At 40.1% G+C, this 20,963-nt stretch overlaps 2 protein-coding genes across 2 annotated transcripts; both read right to left on the bottom strand.

Annotated features, from left to right (window-relative positions):
* Positions 1-7,755: 7,755 nt before the first annotated feature.
* Positions 7,756-8,160, bottom strand: LOC138885857 (secreted RxLR effector protein 161-like). The gene has a single exon (XM_070166845.1). The coding sequence runs from the start codon at positions 8,158-8,160 to the stop codon at positions 7,756-7,758; it is 405 nt and encodes a 134-aa protein (XP_070022946.1).
* Positions 8,161-10,577: 2,417 nt separating this feature from the next.
* On the bottom strand, positions 10,578-12,155 carry LOC138885856 (uncharacterized). Its single transcript, XM_070166844.1, has 3 exons — positions 11,777-12,155; positions 10,780-11,675; positions 10,578-10,682 (listed from the first exon to the last, which is right to left on the bottom strand). The coding sequence occupies exons 1-3, from the start codon at positions 12,153-12,155 to the stop codon at positions 10,578-10,580; spliced, it is 1,380 nt and encodes a 459-aa protein (XP_070022945.1).
* Between the last annotated feature and the right edge of the window lie 8,808 nt (positions 12,156-20,963).

The raw sequence follows: 20,963 nt of genomic DNA, 5'->3' as shown, positions 1-20,963 counted from the left end.
ATGAAATACATAGAATACAACAAGATACATTGAAATACAATGAAAAAAAGACAATGAAATACAGAGAGATACATTGAAATATATTAACAGAAAATTCAAGTTGCTCAGCCCCCAACTTCGTCGTCTTTGTTCAAGAACAACTCTAATGTCGTCTCGTTGAAGCAACATCAGTATCCAATCCTCGGTTGCCGTCACCATTGCCTCTGGTTGCCGACGATTAGCATGTAATTACCGGCGAAATAACGGAGGTTTTTGTTGATCCGATATGTTGCGTTAGAGAATGAGATTGGGAGGCTGAGGGCAGCGGTATCAATGAATAACGGCCACAGTCAAATGGTGACGGTGGCAATTGCTCTAGCGTTTGGCGGAGGAGAAGACATCAGGAAGTAGAGAGAGAGAGAGAGAGAGAGAGATAGAGAGAGAGAGAGAGAGAGAGAGAGAGGAGGGAGAATAGATATGGGTTAGAGGATAGGAGAAATTTGAAGGGATATGAGAGAGAAAAATAATACAAAGCTTATTTTATGACTTAAGGGTAGGAGGTGACCATAAATAGATATTTGGCTATAAAAGATCAAAGGGTAGTTATGGAATATAATTTTTTAAAAGGGTATTTATTTAAAATAAATAAGATATCAACCTTTGATATATGTGGTAAATAATTCTTTGTTTAACCGTGAAGCCCTCGGCAATTAGCCAGAGGACACGTATAGTCATTTACATTATTTTCCATTTGCAAGAATTTTGGGCTTTAATGTCAATAAATAATAGAGGCTTTTTCGTATATATACCATATATGAAACTATATTACCAAATATGTTCATAGTTTACTTATTACCATTCATGCTAATAGTATTTCTACCTAATATATACAATGCATTAAATAAGGAATCACTGTAGCTTTATGATTCCTTATTTTGTGCACTAAAAAATGGGAATGGAATATTTTCCAGATCTTCCCCAACGCAAATCACGCACATTCCATAATTATCGTCGGTTTCACTCTGATCTTCTACAATGCAGAACAAGATTTTCCATACTCTGTTTTTGCGATACACTCTGTTTCCAGAAATTCTCTCTATATCTCTCTCTATTTCTCAATCGCAAATTTCAGTAATACAAAGCAAATGAAAAGAGAGCAGCAATTCCACCATTGACAGCCATTAAAAGCTTGAAAACTTTGAATTCAAATTTGGGTTTTCAAAATTCATTATTTGTTTGGATTGGGTGTTGTTGAAAATAATTAGGAATATGGTTTGGAGTTTATATCTCAATTTTGAGGGGTTTTGGTGAAGATTAGACTTGGTTTTGACTGAATTTCAGATTGAAACTCGAAGAAGAAGAAGACATATTGCAGAAATTGTAGAAAAATTGTAGATAAATTGTAGACTGTTGTTTATTTATTTATCTTTTATTCATTTACCTATTGTATGAAAGTTGAACAACATTGTATAAAAATTGTATTAAAATGGATGATTTAGTACTGTTTTGGACAAAAAAATGTATAAAAAATGTGAAACATACATTTCAAGGGAAGCATGTCGATTCCAAATATGTACCCAGTTTGTAGATATTTTGTATATAAATTGTAGATTATTTGTATTCTGATTGTAGGTGCTTTATTTTCTATTTTCACAAATAAAAACGGCTAAAACTTCTACAAATCTTCTGAAAAAAATGCAATTATGTCGAAAATCTCAATTAAACTACAATCGAATGGGAATTGGGATATTAAAATTCAATGCACCCAGTTTGTAGATATTTTGTAGATAAATTGTAGATTATTTGTATTCTGATTGTAGATGCTTTGTTTTCTGTTTACACAAATAAAAAACGACTAAAACTTCTACAAATCTTCTGCAAAAAATAGTCTACAATTTATCTATAATTGCTGCAATATAATGTAGGTCATGTCTTCTTCTTTTTCGAGTTTCAATCTGAAATTTAGCCAAAACCAAGTCTAAATCTTCACCAAAACCCCTCAAAATTGAGATATAAACTCCAAAACATATTCTCAATTATTTACAACAACACCAAATCAAAACAAATAATGATTTTTGAAAACCCAAATTTGAATTCAAAGCTTCAAAGCTTTTTAATGGGTGTCAATTGTAGAATTGCTGCTCTCTTGTCTCTTCTTCTTCATTGAGAAAATTTGAAGCTGAAGGTAAATGTGTTTATGAACTTTGAAGATTTGACTTCAATTATGACTGGTTTTAGAATAAAAAAACTTGAAATTGGACGTTAATGGAAGGGTGTTACATATGTTTCTCTGGTTTTAGTAGAGGGAATAATGGGTTTGAAACGTGGGTGTGGGGAGATACGTGGGTGAGGGTGTGGGTTTGGGAGAGAGAAACGTGGAGGGTAGGGATTTGGAAGAATATACGGTAGCGTTAATTAAGGAGTGATATACAATACATTAATTGTACAGTTAAAACACATTATGGTATAGAATTGATAATTAGGTATACTAAATGTAATTAAATCAAATTTTAAACATTGAGGGTAATATAGTTTCCTATATGGAAACATTGGAAGTATAAGTTAAGGAGAATTACATCAATCATCAATGTTGCCAATTGGCAAATATTGTGAGGGACCATACAATTGATTCCATTATTTTCTTGACAAGTTATAATTTTTTTTTGGCTTACATGGTTTTATCAAATTTAGAAAAAAAAAACTTATGAAAAGAAGAATACAATTCTGGTTATAACTTTTAAATTCAGGTATGCAGTTGGTCATTTGATTTTTCAATTATGTCTTGGTAAGTGGTAGGGTACAAGCCAGGAAGGTGGTGGATGGTATATACAAAATAGACTATCACTATACAAAAAATATACAAAATAGACTGTCACTGTTCAATTTATATACAATAGGCTGTCACTATACGAAATATATACAATAGACTGTCCCTATACAAAAAATATACTAAATAGACGGTCATTATACAAAACAAACTATCACTATACCCTCTATATACTAAATAGATTGTCACTATACAAAATGTATACAAAATATACTGCACTATACAAAAAATATACTAAATAGACTGTCACTCTACAAAATATTTACAAAATAAACTGTCACTATACTAAAATATACAAAATAGATTGTCACTATACAAAAAATATACAAAATAGACATTTCGGGCTATTAGATATAATATTTTTTGGGCAGGAGGAACATATTATGTCAATGGAAAAAAATATGGGCTATTAAAATCTTGAGGGGCTATAGAGGATCATTTTCTCAATAGCTATGACACTTGCAGTTCTATTGTCTTATTATTGTTATTTTTTGGTAACTTCTTATTATTGTTATTGTTATCGCTGCTACACCATATATATCACTTGATCATTGAGTTCACAAATAATATGGAATGTCAGAGAATAAAGCATTTTGGCTCTACAAAAAAAATCTTATGGTTCGGACCAAACTAAGATAAAACACAAAGTTTCTTGGAAATCATAATCTTCGAGAGGTAATTGTCCATCAGTATATTACATGCTTCTACGATTTTACCCAGAGTACTTAATTTTGCTTTGCTCCCTGTTAATTTATATGAGTCCACCAAATAATAGAGTATCTGGTCCTCTATGAGTTTTTACTGAGAATGCTAATGAAACAGTAAGTAAATAAGACACAGGATTTTTACGTGGAAAAATATCAACTCAAGGGGACAAAAACCACGACCTACACTTGTAGACTTTCAACTTCACTAACTTGTAAACACCTATTATAAGTCACTTTGTAATGACTCTATTACAAAGACTTCAACTCAACTAACTTGTGATACTCTTACCACAAGCCACTTTGTCACTCTCTAGTTACAAAGACTTTAACTTATGACTAACTCTAGTCACAACACAAACTCAGAGAGTTTATGATTTTACAAAGGGGTTCCTAATCAGTGCTTCAAGCTAAGCAATTTAGGAATTACAATAAGAAAAATCACAAAGTTACAACTCAACTAAGGACAACAAAATATTAGATTTAGGAACTGGTTCGTAGTAGCGTTTAACTTTGTTCTTCAAGCTCTTAAGAATTAATTTCACTGTTTTGCAGAAGGCTTGAATGCTTGAAGTGAATTCTAAGTGTTCAAGTGATGTTTTGATATAATCGCCTTGTTAATACACCTTGATGACATCAATTGAATGATGTAAGCACTTTAGTTGATCAAAGGACAAGTGACCGCTGGAAACAGTGCAGTGCAGGCAGTCACGTCGCTTCTAGCTGTGTCCAATTGACCTCGTACTGATATGAGGGAACCACAAGGGTATCAGGTCCTTGTTTGGTTCTCTATCTCCTGAAGCTATAGCAGTTCACATTTAGCTGGAATCCGTTGATTTGCAATATAGCCCAAGTGTGTCAAGTTCCCTATCTGGTTCTTGACAGTAAGTTTGTTAGATTAACAAAACATAAGGCAATGACATTGAAAACCCATCAATTTCCCCCTTTTTGATGATGACAAAATTAGGTATTAATAACATGTATTGAGAGCAAAGAGAACCAGATAAAGTAACAGGAGCTTCACAAGTTCCCCCTGACTTTATGCTTCCCCCTTAATCAGATCCTTGATTCAAATTATACTTCCCCCTTTTGGCATCATTAAAAAGACACAAGCAGTCAAACAGCATAAAGAAGTCTACCCTAGCTAACGCATGCCATATATGTGCACACAACATGATAGAGAAGAGAAGCAGAAAATTCAAGCAATGAGATAATAAAAGAGGATAAATTTTATATATATAAAAGCATATGCCTTTGCTTAAAAGCAAAGGCACAATTGGACTGTTAAAGACGGGAGCATTACTGTTACATCCCAACCACTTCAAAAAAAAGAAACAAAACATTTGCCACGGAAAAAAAAAAACTTAAAAGAGACAATCCAAAAATTGGTCACTAAAGGGGTACTTAAGGGGCACTAGGAGTAGAGGGCTTGGAAGCTGCAACAAGAGTTTGGAGAACTAAGTCTATTCGGGCATTGGTCGACTTTTGCTCATTGAGCAGTTCTGCTTTCAGGTTCTCCACTTGTGCCCTCAGGTCAGCATTCTCTTGTGTAAAAAGAGCCACTTCATCATTTGACACCAGAGCCCCTTGGGCTTGCTGACCTTCCAGAATAGCATTCCTAGATTTCAACCTTCGAATCTCCTCAGTTGCGCTATTTTGAGCATTAATGAGTTGTGAGATGGTTGATGTACTTCCTAACCCCCCATTCTTCTCTATACACTCACATTCTTCCAACGTTGTCTGTGAGAAAGTCTGCTTCTTGGTTCCTACCTTGCTTTGCCCCAGTGGCACTTTGAAAAATTTGAACACTTGAGTAAGTATAAACCTGTATGGAAGACCATGATTGCCATATATGAAGGTTGTTGCCTTCTGCATATGTTCGATCATGATAGTAGGCAAGTTCACATGGTTGAAGCTATCTAGTTGTTCCATTAGAAATAGATCAGATGTAGAAGTCATGGACGTCCTCTCAGCACGAGGCAACAAAACTTTGTTCACCAGTTCGAAGAGCAACTGATAAATAGGGAGCAATGCCTTCTTGTGAATCTGGTTCCCCTTTTGGTTCGAATTTTCCTTTACCACAACATTCCGGAAGTTAGATCCACACACATCTTTCACACTAGACACACCAACTGTAGGGACCTTAAGAATATCCCCAAGCAGACTCACATCGAACAAGATGTCTACTCCATTCACCAAAGCACAAATATGGTCAGTATCAACAGGAAAGAGGCTAGCAAAGTAGCTTTGAACATCATCCTCATACACTTTAGGTGCATACATTTGGAATAGATGCCCCCATCTTTGAAACTCAACCATCTCAAGAACTTGTCGCATACCAGCCATATCAGAGATTGCTAGGTCAAAAGTATGACCCAGCAGAACCTTTTGGTGACTTAGACATTCTGAAGTAGAACTACTTTCACTCCTCAGCTTTTTCACAGAACCAAGTTCCTTAACAATTTCAGACTTTCGTTTGCCAGACTTCCCACCACTTGATTTCTCTTTTACCTTAGACTTGACTAACATATCCTCATCAAAAGTTGAGGGCTCACTCACAACATCCTTTAACTTGGAACTGGGGGTTGAAACTCTCTCTACTGAAGCAAGCTACTTCTTTTTCTGCGACCGTCTCACCAAGGAACCAGGTTCCTCTAGTGTTTCCTCTTCCACTTCTACCACAGGGACAACTTTATCACACACTGGCACATTGTCTTTCACCAACCTCCTCCTTTGCTTCTTACTACTTTTTCTGCTCTTTTGAAGGGCAAAGTCGTAGGCTACCTTTGCTTGCAACTTGGTAGTAGGTTGCTTGGTGGAAGACTCAGGAGTGGACACCACCCTTCGCTTGACTATGAATGCATCAAGAGCCAGGTTGTATAAATCCTCCTTATTGCTAGACCTCATCTCAGGAGCTTGAATATCCAAAGGCGCAACAGCAAACGCAAGAGCAGAACTGGCCTGGGAATGAGAACCCTGACCTATGTCCTCCGGAGAGGGATTAGGTTCCTCATGTGAGGGCCCAGTAGTTTCTGCTAGTGCAGAGCCCTCAAAAGTCACTATGGCTCCTTCTTCCCCCATACCTTGTACCTCGTTTCTCTGAGAAATTATCTCATGCAGGACACCGTCAGCAGATACCACAAAGATGGTTACGATATTTTCTTCCTCAATCGGCACCACTGCCACCACAGAATCTGCAACAACAATGGCGGAACCCTCTGCGACCTCAGGACTTTGACCTTGTTCTTCACCTTTTCTTTGATCAGTGGGAACCTCAGAAGATAGAGAGGACAGACCAACAATTTTAGGGGTTTCTGGGATAGAGAGAGACGGGAAATTTGGGTTAGGTGTGATTTCAGCGGGGAGAGCAGGAGTGGTTACAGAAGACTCAGTAAGGACAGAGGACTCCATAGGTTTTTCAGTATTAGGGATGACTGAGGCAGGGATGTCGGAGTTTGTATCAGCCATTGAAAAGATGGAGTGAAGGTGCTTTGGAGAAGTTCTAATGGAGGACTTATGGTTTGTGGAGAAAGGAGAAAAGTTTTATTTAGAATGGATAATTATGAAGAGAGAGATAGGAACCGGTTATGAAATGGCGGTTGTGCGTGGAGAAGTGCAATGTTTCAGAGGGAGATAGAGCGATTTGAAGTGAAGAGACGTGACAGCAGGGTCTGAAAAGGTGGATGACATGGCAGTTGATTTTTGTACCTTTTCAAGACGTGTATTAAATAATGCACAGAACTACTAACCTTTGGTACAAGAACCAGGTTCTTGACATGTTATCTGAAAATATCAATCCTCTTTTATCATCCATGCACTGCATCTACAGCTTCTATACTCATCATACGTGTTTACCTGCAATGATATTGAAGTGACTTAGACTTGGCCAGAAAGCACTTTAGCTAGTTTTACCTGAAGGTGATTTTCATAGCCAAATGATGAGGAATCAGGTTCTCAATTGGGCTCCAAAAGCCCCAGATTCACCCTGTTTCTTTAAAAATGTTCCTTACTCAATGCTTTGGTGAAGATATCTGCAATTTGGTCTTCTGTGCTGCAGAACTTCATACATATCAACCCTTTCTCCACATTGTCCATCAGAAAGTAATGCCTCACATCAATATGCTTCGTCCTTTTGTGTTGAATTGGATTCTTGTCCATGTTGAGTGCACTGGTGTTATCACATAGAAGGGGCACACTCTCAGTAAATACCCCAAAATCATCCAATTACTGCTTAATCCATAGGAGTTAAGCACAGCAGGATACTGCAGCTACATATTCTGCTTCAGCTGTTGAAAGAGCCACTGAGTTTTGCTTTCTTGTGCCCCAAGAAATGAGACATGAACCTAGGAAGTGAGCCATTCCATAAGTCCTTTTCTTGTCCACAAGATAACCTGCATAGTCAGCATCAGCATATTTAATGAGATTAAAACTATCACCTGAGGGGTAATAAAGGACCAGGTCATGTGTTCCCTTAAGGTATCTCAAAATTCTTTTGGTAGCCTTCAAATGAGATTCCTTGGGATTTGATTGAAACCTTGCACATAGCCCCACACTGAAGATAATATCAGGTCTGTTGGCAGTGAGATATAGAAGAGACCCAATAATGCTTCTATACATAGTTTGATTCATAGGAGATCCAGTTTCATCCATGTCCAGTCGAGTGGCCGTAGCAATGGGAGTGTCTATCACCTTTGATGCCTCTATGTTAAACCTCTTCAAGAGCTCCCTGATGTAATTATGCTAACAAATGAATGTACCCTTTGAGGACTGCTTTACTTGAAGACCCAAGAAGAAGTTTAGCTTCCCCATCATGCTTATTTCAAACTCACTTTCCATGAGTTTTGCAAATTCTTCACACAGAGAATTAGTTGTTGCCCCAAAAATGATATCATCAACATAGACCTGAACAATGAGCAGGTTCCTTCCCTGTTTATTTAGGAACAAGGTGTTGTCAATTTCCCTATTTTAAAACCATTTTCTAAGGAGAACTTTGACAGCCTTTCATACCAATCTCGAGGAGCCTGTTTTAACCCATACAATGCTTTGTCCAGTTTAAACACATATTCAGGGTGTTCATGACATTCAAACCCTGGAGGTTGCTTCACATAGACTTCTTCCTTAAGAAGTCCATTCAGAAATGCACTTTTGACATCCAATTGGAACAAGGTGAATTCCATATGAGATGGAAAAGCGATTAGGATTCTAATATCTTCCATGCAAGCAACTGGAGCAAACGTTTCATCATAATCAATCCCTTCCTCCTGATTGTAGCCTTGAACCACTAGCCTAGCCTTGTTCCTTGTGGTGTTTCCATGTTCATCAAGCTTGTTCCTAAATACCCACATGGTCCCTATAATGGTTCGATTTGAGGGTCTAGGTACCAGTGCCAAACATTGTTCCTTTCAAACTGATGCAGCTCATCTTGCATGGCTGTAATCCAATCTGCATCTTTCAGGGCTTCCTTGATGTTTTTGGGTTCTATTTGGGAGAGAAAGGCTGAGAAGGCAAGTGAATTTCTGGCTTTTGACCTGGTTTGTACTCTGGAATCTAGGGGAGTAATTATGTTGTCAAGAGGATGAGAACTTTTGTGTTTCTAGTTAGACATCTAAGGTTCATTTGTAGAGCAGGTATGTATATTTAACTGGTTCTCTTATGTTCTTCTCTTAGGTACTAATGGAGTACCCTAGACTACATCAACCACTCTTTCTTCAGCTTCAGTGGTTGTAATTGAGGTACCTGGTTCCATTGAAGAAGAGGCAGCATCGTCTTCACTCGACTCTTTTACTTGGCTCATCATATCTGTCTTTCCATTTGTCATGTCAATGACTTCACCAGGGACTAGTAAGGGTTCTCCATCTTGATCCTCTTCAACACTCTTCTCATAGGAGGGATAGGACTCATCAATAATAACATGAACAATTTTCTCAACACATTGAATCCGCTTGTTGTATATCTTATAAGTTTTGCTTTGAGAAGAGTAGCCCAGAAATATTCCTTCATCACTCTTGGCATCAAATTTACCAAGCTGATTCTTTCCATTGTTGAGAACATAGCATTTGCACCCAAATGTTCTTAGGTGAGTCAGCTTGGGTTTCCTTCCATTCAGCAACTCATAGGGAGTTTTGTTTAGGAGTGATCTGATCATGCACTTGTTCACCAAGTAGCAGGCAGTATTGACTACTTTAGCCCAGAAGTTCTTTGCAATTCCACTATCGATCAGCATTGTTCTTGCCATTTCTTCAAGAGTTCTATTCTTCATTTCTACTACTCCATTTTGTTGGGCGGTCCTAGGAGCTGAGAAGTTGTGAGTGATGCCATTTTCATTGCAGAACTCATCAAATTTGGCATTGTCAAATTTTGTTCCATGATCTGATCTAATACATGCGACTCTAGACTCCATCTTCACCTAGATTTTCTTCACAAAGGCCACAAATACCTCAAAGGTTTCATCTTTAGTTCTAAGAAACAGAGTCCATGTGAATCTGGAGTAGTCATCCTCTAAACAAAAATGTATCATTTTCCTCCCCTGCTTTGCACTCTCATAGGGACACATAGGTCCATATGCAGAAGATCGAGTAGCTTTGAGGTGCTTACATCCTTTTTAGACTTAAAAGAGGACTTCACATGCTTTCCTCTAGCACAGGCATCATAAACTTTATGTACTTTGAACTTTAACATGGGCAGACCATGGACCAGGTCATTCTGAATTAGTTTGTTCAGAAGAGAGAAGCTTGCATGCCCCAATCTTCTGTGCCAGAGTTCAACATCATCATCAACAGCTTTCAGACAACTCAGATCACCACTTTGTAAGGACTCGAAATCAGCAACATAGATGTTCTTGTATCTCTTGGCCACAAGTACCACTTCACCAGTTACCAGATTAGTAATTGTACATATCTTGGACAAGAATTCTACCTTGTTTCCTTTATCACAGATCTAAGAGAATCTCAAGAGACTACTTAGACCATTGACCTAGTACACATTCTCAATAGAGTGAGTGAGTGATTTCCTGACTTTTCCAACTCCAAGAATATACCCCTTTTCCCATTGCCAAAGGATACACTCCCTCATTGCAAGGCTTTTAGTGAAACAAAGTCCATGGTGCTCCTAGTCATGTGCTTTGAACACTCACTATCCATGAACCATTGTTGACCGCTTCCTTTCACTGTTCCCTGCACAAGGAGATCAAGAGTTAGTTTTAGGAACCCAAGTAAGTTTGGGTCCCTTGTAGTAGGCAAGAGGATGAATAAGAGCTCTCTTAGTCCATACAAGCAATATGTATTTTTTGTGGATGGAACCTGGTCCCTTTTTAGTAGTTACATTTTCAGCAAATACTTTGTTTTTCTGGATGGACTGGACCCTGGCTTGGTAGTTTTCCTTGAAATGTCCATTGTTCCCAGGGTGGGTACACAACCAGTTTTCTGGTACAGTCACATACTTGCTATGTAGGTTGTAAGGGGTTTTCTCCCTTTGGAACCCTATTCCCTGACTGTTTCCACCATTATTAGCGTACATAACAGTGATAGCTTCTGAGGACCAGGTCCACTTTAGGGACTTTTCAAGATCATTTTTTACTCTTTCTAGTTCAGTTTGGAGGTGCTTGTTTTTCTTAGTTTCAACACACAACCTAGTTATCACAGCTTTCAACTCGTTTTCAAGCCTAATGTGTTCCTCACTGGCTACCTCTTTTCCTTTTCCAGTATTTTCAGGATTAGACTCAGTTCCTATTCCCTCTATTGTTTCCCTCAGGTCTGTAACTACTACCAAGAGATCATCTCTTTCTTCCTCAATTTCAGTCACTCTTTTCACTTGGGCCTCCTTTTCTCTACTGAAGTTCTCAATAGTTTCCTTATGGTCAACAACTACCACCACTAAGTCATCTCTTTCATGTTCTATGTTGGCAATCTTTTTGGTTAACACATCCTTTTCTTTCTCCAACTCACAAATGGTTTCCTTCAGATCCACTACACACACTACCAGATCATCTCTGGTTTGTTCAGCTTCCCCTAGTTCTAAGATCAAGGCATCCTTATCCTCCACAAGACTACGATAGGCATCAATCAATACATTAGCTAAAGACATAAGTTTCTTAGAAGAGTAGGATTTCAGATTTCTCTGAACATCCCTGAAATTTACCTCACTGTTGTCATCGTCTTCATTATCATCTGATTAGGCCATCAAAGCAAAAGTTGAATCATATTCATTTTTCTCGCTTTCAACTTCCATTATGGAGCTATCACCAGCATAGTTTCATCTTCAGACTCACTAGAGGAGTCTCCCCATGATGCAAGAGCCTGTTTCACCACATTGTCAGTGGATCTCTTTCTTTTGAAGTCCTTGTCAGGAACTGAGTTCCTCTTAGCTGCTTTCTCAGGGTTGTAGTTGGAGAACTCTTGCTTCAGGAGAGGACAGTCTTTGATGAAGTGCCCAGGCTTTCCACACTTATGACAGAGATTATAGTTCTTTAGTTTGCTAGAGCTGCCCCTTTTTAGCATTCCTCCATTTTTTCTGACCATCTTCTGAAATCTTTTGGTTAAGTAAGTCATTTCATTGTCCTCCTCACTTGAGTCATTGCTATCAGCTTTGAGTATCAGGTTCTTTTCTTTCTTTGGTTCTCTTCTTTCACTGTCTATCTTCCTCTTCATCTCGTAGGTCTTCAAATTTCCAACCAGCTCGTCTATGGTCAGCTCCTACAGGTCCTTTGCTTTAGTAATAGCATTCACCTTGCTTTCCCAAGAACTAGGCAAGATACTGAGGATTTTCCTCACTAGCTTGTTCCTAGGAATGGTTTCACCAAGTGAGTGTAATTCATTTATAATGGAAGTGAATCTTGTGTGTATATCTTAAATAGATTCATCATCCTTCATCCTAAAGAGTTCATACTCGGTAGTGAGCATATCGATCTTAGATTGTTTTACTTGAGTAGTTCCATCATGAGCTATTTTCAAAGCTTCCCATATTCCTTAGCAGTGTCACAAATAAAGATTCTATTGTATTCATCAGGTCCTATTCCACATACCAAAATCTTCTTGGCACGAAAATTCTGCTCCACAGCTTTCCTGTCTGCGTCGGTGTATTCTTTTCTAGTTTTTGGCATTGAGAATGGAAGTTCTTCAAGTACCTTTGTTGGGACGTAAGAGCCATCACATATGACATCCTATAACTCAGAATCCTCAGCCATGATAAAATCATGCATTCTTGTCTTCCACCACCCATAGTATTGTCTATTTAACCTGGGTGGTCTGTATGTAGATTGACCTTCTTCAAAAGTTGGTGGAGCAGCCATACAGATCCTTCCTAGGTGTTAGCCTGATAGGAGGAACCTACTCTGATACCAATTGTTAATTTATATGAGTCCACCAAATAATAGAGCACCTGGTCCTCTATAGGGTTTTACTGAGAATGCTAATGAAACGGTAAGTAAATAAGACACGGGATTTTTACATGGAAAAATCCCAACTCAAGGGGACAAAAACCACGACCTACACTTGTTGGCTTTCAACTTCACTAACTTTTAAACACCTATTACAAGCCGCTTTGTAATGACTCCATTGCAAAGACATCAATTCAACTAACTTGTGATACTCTTACCACAAGCCACTTTGTCACTCTCTAGTTACAAAGACTTTAACTTATGACTAACTCTAGTCACAACACAAACTCAGAGAGTTTATGGTTTTACAAAGGGGTTCCTAATCAGCGCTTCTAGATAAGCAATTTAGGAATTACAATAAGAACAATCATAAAGTTACAACTCAACTAAGGATAACAAAATACTAGATTTAGGAACTGGTCCGTAGTAGCGTTTAACTTTATTCTTCAAGCTCTTGAGAATTAATTTCACTATTTTGCAGAAGGCTTGAATGCTTGAAGTGAATTCTCAAGTGTTCAAGTGATGTTTTGATATAACCTCCTTGCTAATACACCTTGATGACATCACATTAATGATGTAAGCACTTTAATTGGTCAAAGGACAAGTGACCGCTAGAAACAGTGTAGTGCAGGCAGAAACATCGCTTCTAGTTGTGTCCAATTGACCTCATACTGCTATGAGGGAACTATAAGGGTATCAGGTCCTTTGTAACGACCTAGCCGATAGTTTCATGAGTTACCGCTTTGTTTCCCCAATTTCTACTTCTTATTGCCTTGTTTATCGGTACTATGTGTGATCGGGTTGGTTGGCTCGGGTTCGGAAAGGTTTTGGTAAGGTTTGAGACACTTAGTCTCTTTTGAGTAAGCTTAAGTTGAAAAAATCAACCGGATATTGACTTATGAGTTAAAGGGCTAGGATGTGAGTTTTGATGGTTCGAATAGCTTCGAGAGGTGATTTGGGACTTAGGAGCGTGATCGGAATGTGTTTTGGAGGTACGGAGTAGATTTAGGCTTGAATTGGCAAAAATTAGAATTTTGGCATTTTCCGGTTGATAGGTGAGATTTTTATATAGCCATCGGAATGGAATTCTAGGAGTTGCAGTAGGTCTGATGTGTCATTTGGGATGTGCATGCAAAATTTCAGGTCATTCGGACGTGGTTTGATAGACTTTTTAATCGAAAGCGGAATTTGGAAGATTTTGGAATTCTTAGGCTTGAATCCCATGCAAATTTGGTGTTTTGATGTTGTTTTGAGTGATCCAAAGGTTGGAACAAGTTTGAATGATATTATGGGATATGTTGGAATATTTGGTTGAGGTCCTAAGGGCCTCGGGTGAGTTTCGGGTTGTTAAATGGACCAAAATGCATAGTTGAGAAGTTGTAGATTTTTGGCTTTAGCTATTGCAGGTTTTCCTTCTTCGCGATCGCGTAGACCTTTTTGTAGGGGCAGTCCAAGTTGTTCTTCGCGTTCACATAGTTGGAGCTGCGATCACATGAGGCTGAGATGTTATTGTTTGCGAACGCGCGTTTGCGTATGGTTAAGTGGACTAGAGGTTGACCATGAGTTTGTGCATCGCGAACGCGGTCCCTTGTCCGCGATCGCGTAGGTGTAGGATGTCTAAGCATCGCGTTCGCGTGGGAGATGACGTGTTCGCATAGGGTAAATTTGGGTTCTAAGAAGCTTGTGCTTAACGATCGCGATGGAGGTCCCGCGATCGTGATTAAGAAGTTTTAAGTGCTGGGCAGAATGTTTAAAAGATCCATTTCCGCGATTTTAGGTCTAAGTTCCTCCATTTTTGCGTGATTTTGAAGCTTTTTGAAGAGGATTGAAGAGGGAATCAATGGGGAACACTTGGAGGTAAGATTTATGGACTTAATACTCAATCCTAATGTGATTTCCACCTAATTAATCATGGAATTTGTAGAATTTAAGCCTAAATATTGAAGAACTAGGGCTTGTAATTGGAGACCTAGAATTTAGGATTTGAGGGATCATTTGTGGTTGGATTTTGGTGTTTTTGATATGAATGAACTCGGGGATTGATAAGGAGTCTATTGATGTGACTTTTATCGGATTTCGATACGTGGGCCTGGGGGTCGGGTTTGGCCAATTTCGGGATTTGTGTTGTAATTTGATTTCTTTCGAGTGGGTTTTGTTCCCTTAGCATATTTTGATGGTTTTGCACTTATTTTGGTTAGATTTGGAGCATCTGGAGGCCGATCCGAGAGGCAAAGTCATCACGGGCTAGAGTTTGAACCGGATAGAGGTGAGTAATAATTGTAAATGTTGTCCTGAGGTATGAAACCCCGGATTTCACATCGTTGTGCTATATTGAGGTACGCACACACTAGATGACAAGCCTGGGACTGTGCACCATTGGGGATTGTGACTTAGTCCATTCCGTATGACTGTTTAACAGCGTATTTGATTGAAAACTGTTTGCTATCATCATATTTGGGCCTCGTGCAAACTATTTTGGACCCTTAGGGGATTTTTACTGCTCTTTCCTCACTGTTTTGATTTTATATATATACTCAGTCATGCTATATTCTACAATTTTCATAACTCAGCCATGTTTACTCTGTTTTAACACTTTAAATGATATTTTGGGCTGAGCATCATACTTTACTGTGCCCGAGTGTCTTTTAGAGATTTCTGACTGAGTAGGGCCGAGGGCCTGTGTTGTGAGGATTATTATGGGATAGGGCTTTACGCCGCAATAGTGTTGTACTGATTATGATTATGAGGTCGAGGGCCTGAAATGTACGCCACAAGGTGGCTTGATATGAGGCCGAGAGCCTATTTGATTATGCCACGAGATGTCTTGATATTGTGCTTGGACCATAAGGGGACCCTCCCATAGTCTGTACACCCCCAGTGAGCGCGGGTACACAGTGTGATATGTGATATAGCCCGAGGGGCTGGTGTTGTTCCATGATATTGCTTGAGGGGCTGATTCTATTGATATTGTGTCCGAGGGGCTGATTTTATGTGTTTATCTTTTCTCGCTGCTTTTTATTTACTTGTTTAACTGTTAAAAAGGTATTTTAAAGAAGCTTATACTGAACTAAGGTATTTTTATAGGATTTCACTAGTTTTATTGCATTGTATTAGTTTTACACTACCTCTTTGTAGTATTTTGTTGTGTTTTACGTGTTTTCTTATCGCTCAGTCTTCATTTATTTTTATTACTCACTGAGTTAGCGTACTCACTTTACTCCCTGCACCATGTATGCAGATTCAGGAGTTTCGGGCCCTGCTAGCGAAGGTTGATTGCTTCTAGCAGACTGTGCGGAGTTCACTAGGTAGTTGCTCGGCGTTCGCAGCCCAGTGCTTCTTCTTCCTACCTTCATTTTTATTTGTATTGGATCTTGTAGTAGTCTATGTGGACTCTTCCTACCTTTAGACAGTTGATTAGATGCTCATGACTAGGGCTGTGCATTTGGATCGGATATCCGAAATTCGATCCGATCCACTCTATTTCGGATTTTCGGATTTCAAATTTCGGATTTTCGGATTGGATACGAATTGTGTTTTATGAAATTTCGGATTTTCGGATTGGATTCGGATTGGTATGATTTTAATCCGATCCGATCCGATATCCGAAATTATATGTACCTATATAAATACACACTAAAATTTTAGGGTTATGCTTATTCATTTTTCACACACCCCCTCACTCACTTAGATTTTTCCGCCTCTCTTGCACCTCTCTTCTCGTCAGTGAAGACTAAAAGAGTCTCAATGACTCAAACTTCCGATTTTACTTTGATTTTATGTCTCTTTCTTCCGCCTCTCTTCTCTTCTCTTCTGTCTTTTATGTCTATTTCATGTTCTATTCTTCAACTTTTGATTTTATTTTGATTTTTTTGTTTGTTTTGGTAGATGGAAGATGAGATAGAGACACCGAATGAACTTTAAATTGTTGAAAATTTTTGTGACAATCCGATCCGACAATCCGAAAAATTATCCGATCCAAAGTTTAAAATCCGATCCAATCCAATGTTAATTCGGATCGGATTCGGATTGCCCTTTTTAGAATTCGAAATCCGAAAATTCGAATCCGAAATAGGCTAAATCCGATCCAATCCGATCTGTGCACAGCCCTACTCATGACTGGTGACACCCCAATGTCGGGCTGTGTTTATTTCCGCAAATGTTATATTTCACTCTATTTTGGGATTTATCATTATTAATGACTTAATTATGAATTATTATATCTGTAAATTTATTTGGAGGTTTGTGTCGGCTGGCCTTGTCTTCACGAGAGGCGCCATCACGATCGGGTCTGGGTTTAGGGTCGTGACAAGTTGGTATCAAGGCCTAGGTTATATAGGTATCACGAGTCATGAGCAGGTTTAGTAGAGTCTCGCGAATCGGTACGAAGACATCTGTATTTATTGAGAGGCTGCAGAACCTTTAGGAAAAACTTCATATTTTTGAAATTCTTGTCGTGCGAATCTGTTGATCCGAGTACTAAACCTTTGTTATTTTATTCTCTCAGATGGTTAGGACACGAGCGACCGGTCAGGATGGACGACCACCAATTCCACCAGCTGTGGCGACTAGAGGCCGAGGACGCGGTCGAGGCCATGGTAGGGGCAGGGGTGTGGCCCGCACAGCAGCTAGGGCATCACTTGCAGATCCACCAGCCACACCAGTTTAGGATCAGGTCCCAGTTGTAAACACTCCAGCAGTACCAGCTCAGGCACCAGTTGTGCCCATTGTGATTCCGGGTCTTTAGGAGGCTCTGGCTCAGATTCTATCAGTATGCACTAGCCTAGCTCAGGCAATCTCAGTTACTACAACCGCAACTACTTCTCAGGCCGGGGGAGGCACTCAGACTCCCACCGCTCGCACACTTGAGCAGGTCGTGCATGGACTTCACATACTGGGGGCACATCCAGCCCAACTGGTTTCAACTACTCAGGATTACGTAGCTTTTGTCATGCTAGAGGACGAGCAGTGTAGGTTGGAGAGGTTTGGTAGACTTCAACCTCCGACTTTCAGTGGTACAGAGGGCAAGGATGCCCAGGATTTCTTGGACAAGTGTCAGAGGATTCTTCGTATAGCGGGTATTCTGGAGACCAGCGGGGTCGTTTTCACTACTTTTCAGTTTTCTGGAGCCTCCTTCACTTGGTAGGAGGCTTATGAGAGACCTAGGCCTGTTGGTGCAGCACCCCTTACTTGGCAGCAGTTCTCCGTTCTCTTTTTGGAGAAGTATGTGACACAATCTCGCAGAGAGGAGATGCGTAGGCAGTTCGAGTGGTTGCGTCAGGGAGAGATGACTGTGATGCAGTATGAGATGAAGTTATCAGAGTTAGCTTGTCATGCTATTTAGTTGGTTCCTATAGAGAGAGAGGATTAGGAGGTTCGTTGATGGCCTCACGTATCAGCTTCGTATTCTCATGACTAGCGATAGGGTGTCTGGTGCTACTTTTGAGGAGGTTGTTGAAATTGCTCGTGAGATTGAGTCAGTTCGTTGCCAAGAGCAAGATGAGAGGGAGGCCAAGAGGCCTCGGGGATCCGGTAGTTATGGTGGTGCTCCTTCGAGGGGTCAGTTCCAACACGGTAGAGGCCGTCCATTCAGGAATGCGCAGCCAGCTCGCCCAGGTTATTGTATGGTGTTATCGGGTTATGGTTCTCATAGTTCTCATCAGGGCCAGTCATCACTTAGTTCCCTTCTAACTCAGAGTTCGTCCCGTGCTCCATCAATTCAGGGCTCTTCTATGCCAGGTGCATCTGCTAGTCATTTCGGTGCTAGGGGTTCCCTTCAGTCCCAGTCTCCAGCACCTGGGAGTTGCTATGAGTGTGGTGAGATGAGTCATATGTAGAGGCAGTGTCCTCATCGTCTTGGGGTTCATCTCAACAGAGTAGTCAGCCATCGGCTTCAGCGCCAGTTACTTCACCACCACCCACCCACCCAGCTAGGGGTGATGGTCAGTCAGCTAGGGGTCGCCCTAGAGGGGGAGGTCGATCAGGTGGCGGTCAGACCCGTTTTAATGCACTTCCAGCTAGACCCAATACTATTGCTTCAGACGCCGTGATCACAGGTATTGTCTTAGTCTGCCACAAAGATGCCTCTGTATTATTTGATCCCGGTTCCACTTATTCTTATGTGTTATCATACTTTTCTCATTATTTGGATACGCCCCGTGAGTCTCTTGTTTCATCTGTTCGTGTATCTACTTCGATGGGCGATACTGTTATTGTAGACTATGTGTACTAGTCATGTGTGGTGACTATTGGGGGTCTGGAGACCCGAGTGGATCTATTGTTGTTATGTATGGTAGACTTCGATGTTATATTAGGCATGGATTGGCTATCTCCATGTCGCGCTATTTTGGGTTGTCATGCTAAGACAGTGACATTGGCTATGCCGGGTGTGCTACGAATTGAGTGGCGAGGTTCGACCGATTATGTTCCCAGTAGGGTGATTTCATTCCTAAAGCCCCAGCGTATGGTTAGGAAGGGTTTTCTTTCATACTTGGCATTTGTGAGGGATGTAGATGCAGAGACTCCCAGTATTGATTCTGTTCCAATTGTGAGGGATTTTCTTGATGTGTTTCTTGTAAACCTGTCGGGCATGCCACCGGATAATGATATTGATTTTGGTATTTATCTGGTGCCGAGCACTCAACCCATTTCTATTCCATCGTATTGTATGGCACCAGCGAAGCTGAAGAAGTTAAAGGAGCAGCTTCAGGAACTCCTTGATAAGGGGTTCATTCGGCCTAGTGTGTCGCCTTGGGGTGTACCTGTTCTATTTGTGAAGAAAAAGGATGGCACGATGAGAATGTGCATTGATTGCAGGTAGTTGAACAAAGTAACAATCAAGAACAAGTATCCTTTGCCTCGCATTGATGATTTATTTGACCAGCTTCAGGGAGCGAGGGTGTTCTCCAAGATTGATCTCCGTTTAGGTTATCACCAGTTGAAGATTAGGGACTCGGATATTCTTAAGACTGCTTTCAGGACCCGATATGGTCATTATGAGTTCTTGGTGATGTCTTTTGGGCTGACCAATGCCCCAGCAACGTTCATGTATTTGATGAACAACGTGTTTCGGCCTTATCTCGACTCGTTTGTCATAGTTTTCATTGATGATATTCTGGTATACTCGTGTAGTCAGGAGGAGCACGCGGAGCATTTGAGAGTTTGTGTTGCAGAGATTGAGGGAGGAGAAGCTTTATGCAAAGTTCTCCAAGTGTGTGTTTTGGCTCAGTTCAGTGGCTTTCTTGGGGCACGTGGTGTCTAGTGAGGGTATTCAAATTGATACAAAGAAGATAAAGGCGGTTTAGAGTTGGCCCAGGCCATCCTCACCCACAGAGATTCGCAGTTTCCTTAGTTTGGCGGGTTATTACCGCCGGTTTGTTTAGGAATTTTCATCTATCGCATCACCCTTGACCAAGTTGACTCAGAAGGGTGCTCTATTCATGTGGTCAGTGTCACACCTCCTTTTTCCGCGCCCGAGGGGGCGCAAGGGAGTTTTTCCAATTAAAGGACAATCGAAACGGGATTGGTTTAATTATTTCAGAGTCGCCACTTGGGATATTTAGGGTGTCCCAAGTCACCAATTTTAATCCCGAATCGAGGAAAATAATGACTCTATATTACAGTCCGCGTACCAGAAATCCGGATAAGGAATTCTGTTAACCCGGGAGAAGGTGTTAGGCATCCCGAGTTCCGTGGTTCTAGCACGGTCGCTCAACTGTTATATTCGGCTTGATTATCTGATTTTATACAAGTGTGAACTTATGTGCAAAATTTAACTTTTAACCGCTTTTATCATTTACTGTTATTTTATAAGACTTGCAACGTCGTGAAAACATATCTCGAACCACGTTACATCAATGCACCCGTGGTTGTTGACATATCTCGACTCGGTTGAGATTTGGATTTGGGTCACATAAATGTGCACTCGGATTAAGGAGAATAAATTATTAAGACGCACCTAAAGCAACTAGCGTATTGTTGTTTTGGGAAAGGCCGAAAAATTCGCTAAACGGCCTGTCCCGAATTCTAAGTGTTTTAATATATATACAGTTAGAGGGCCCCGCAGCTGTGTACATTTTTTGTT

The sequence above is a fragment of the Nicotiana sylvestris genome, chromosome 2, assembly GCF_000393655.2.
Source record: "Nicotiana sylvestris chromosome 2, ASM39365v2, whole genome shotgun sequence".
NCBI classification, from domain to species: Eukaryota; Viridiplantae; Streptophyta; class Magnoliopsida; order Solanales; family Solanaceae; genus Nicotiana; species Nicotiana sylvestris.
Note: the sequence above shows the minus strand (reverse complement) of the source record. Positions and strands in the feature narration are given on the sequence as shown.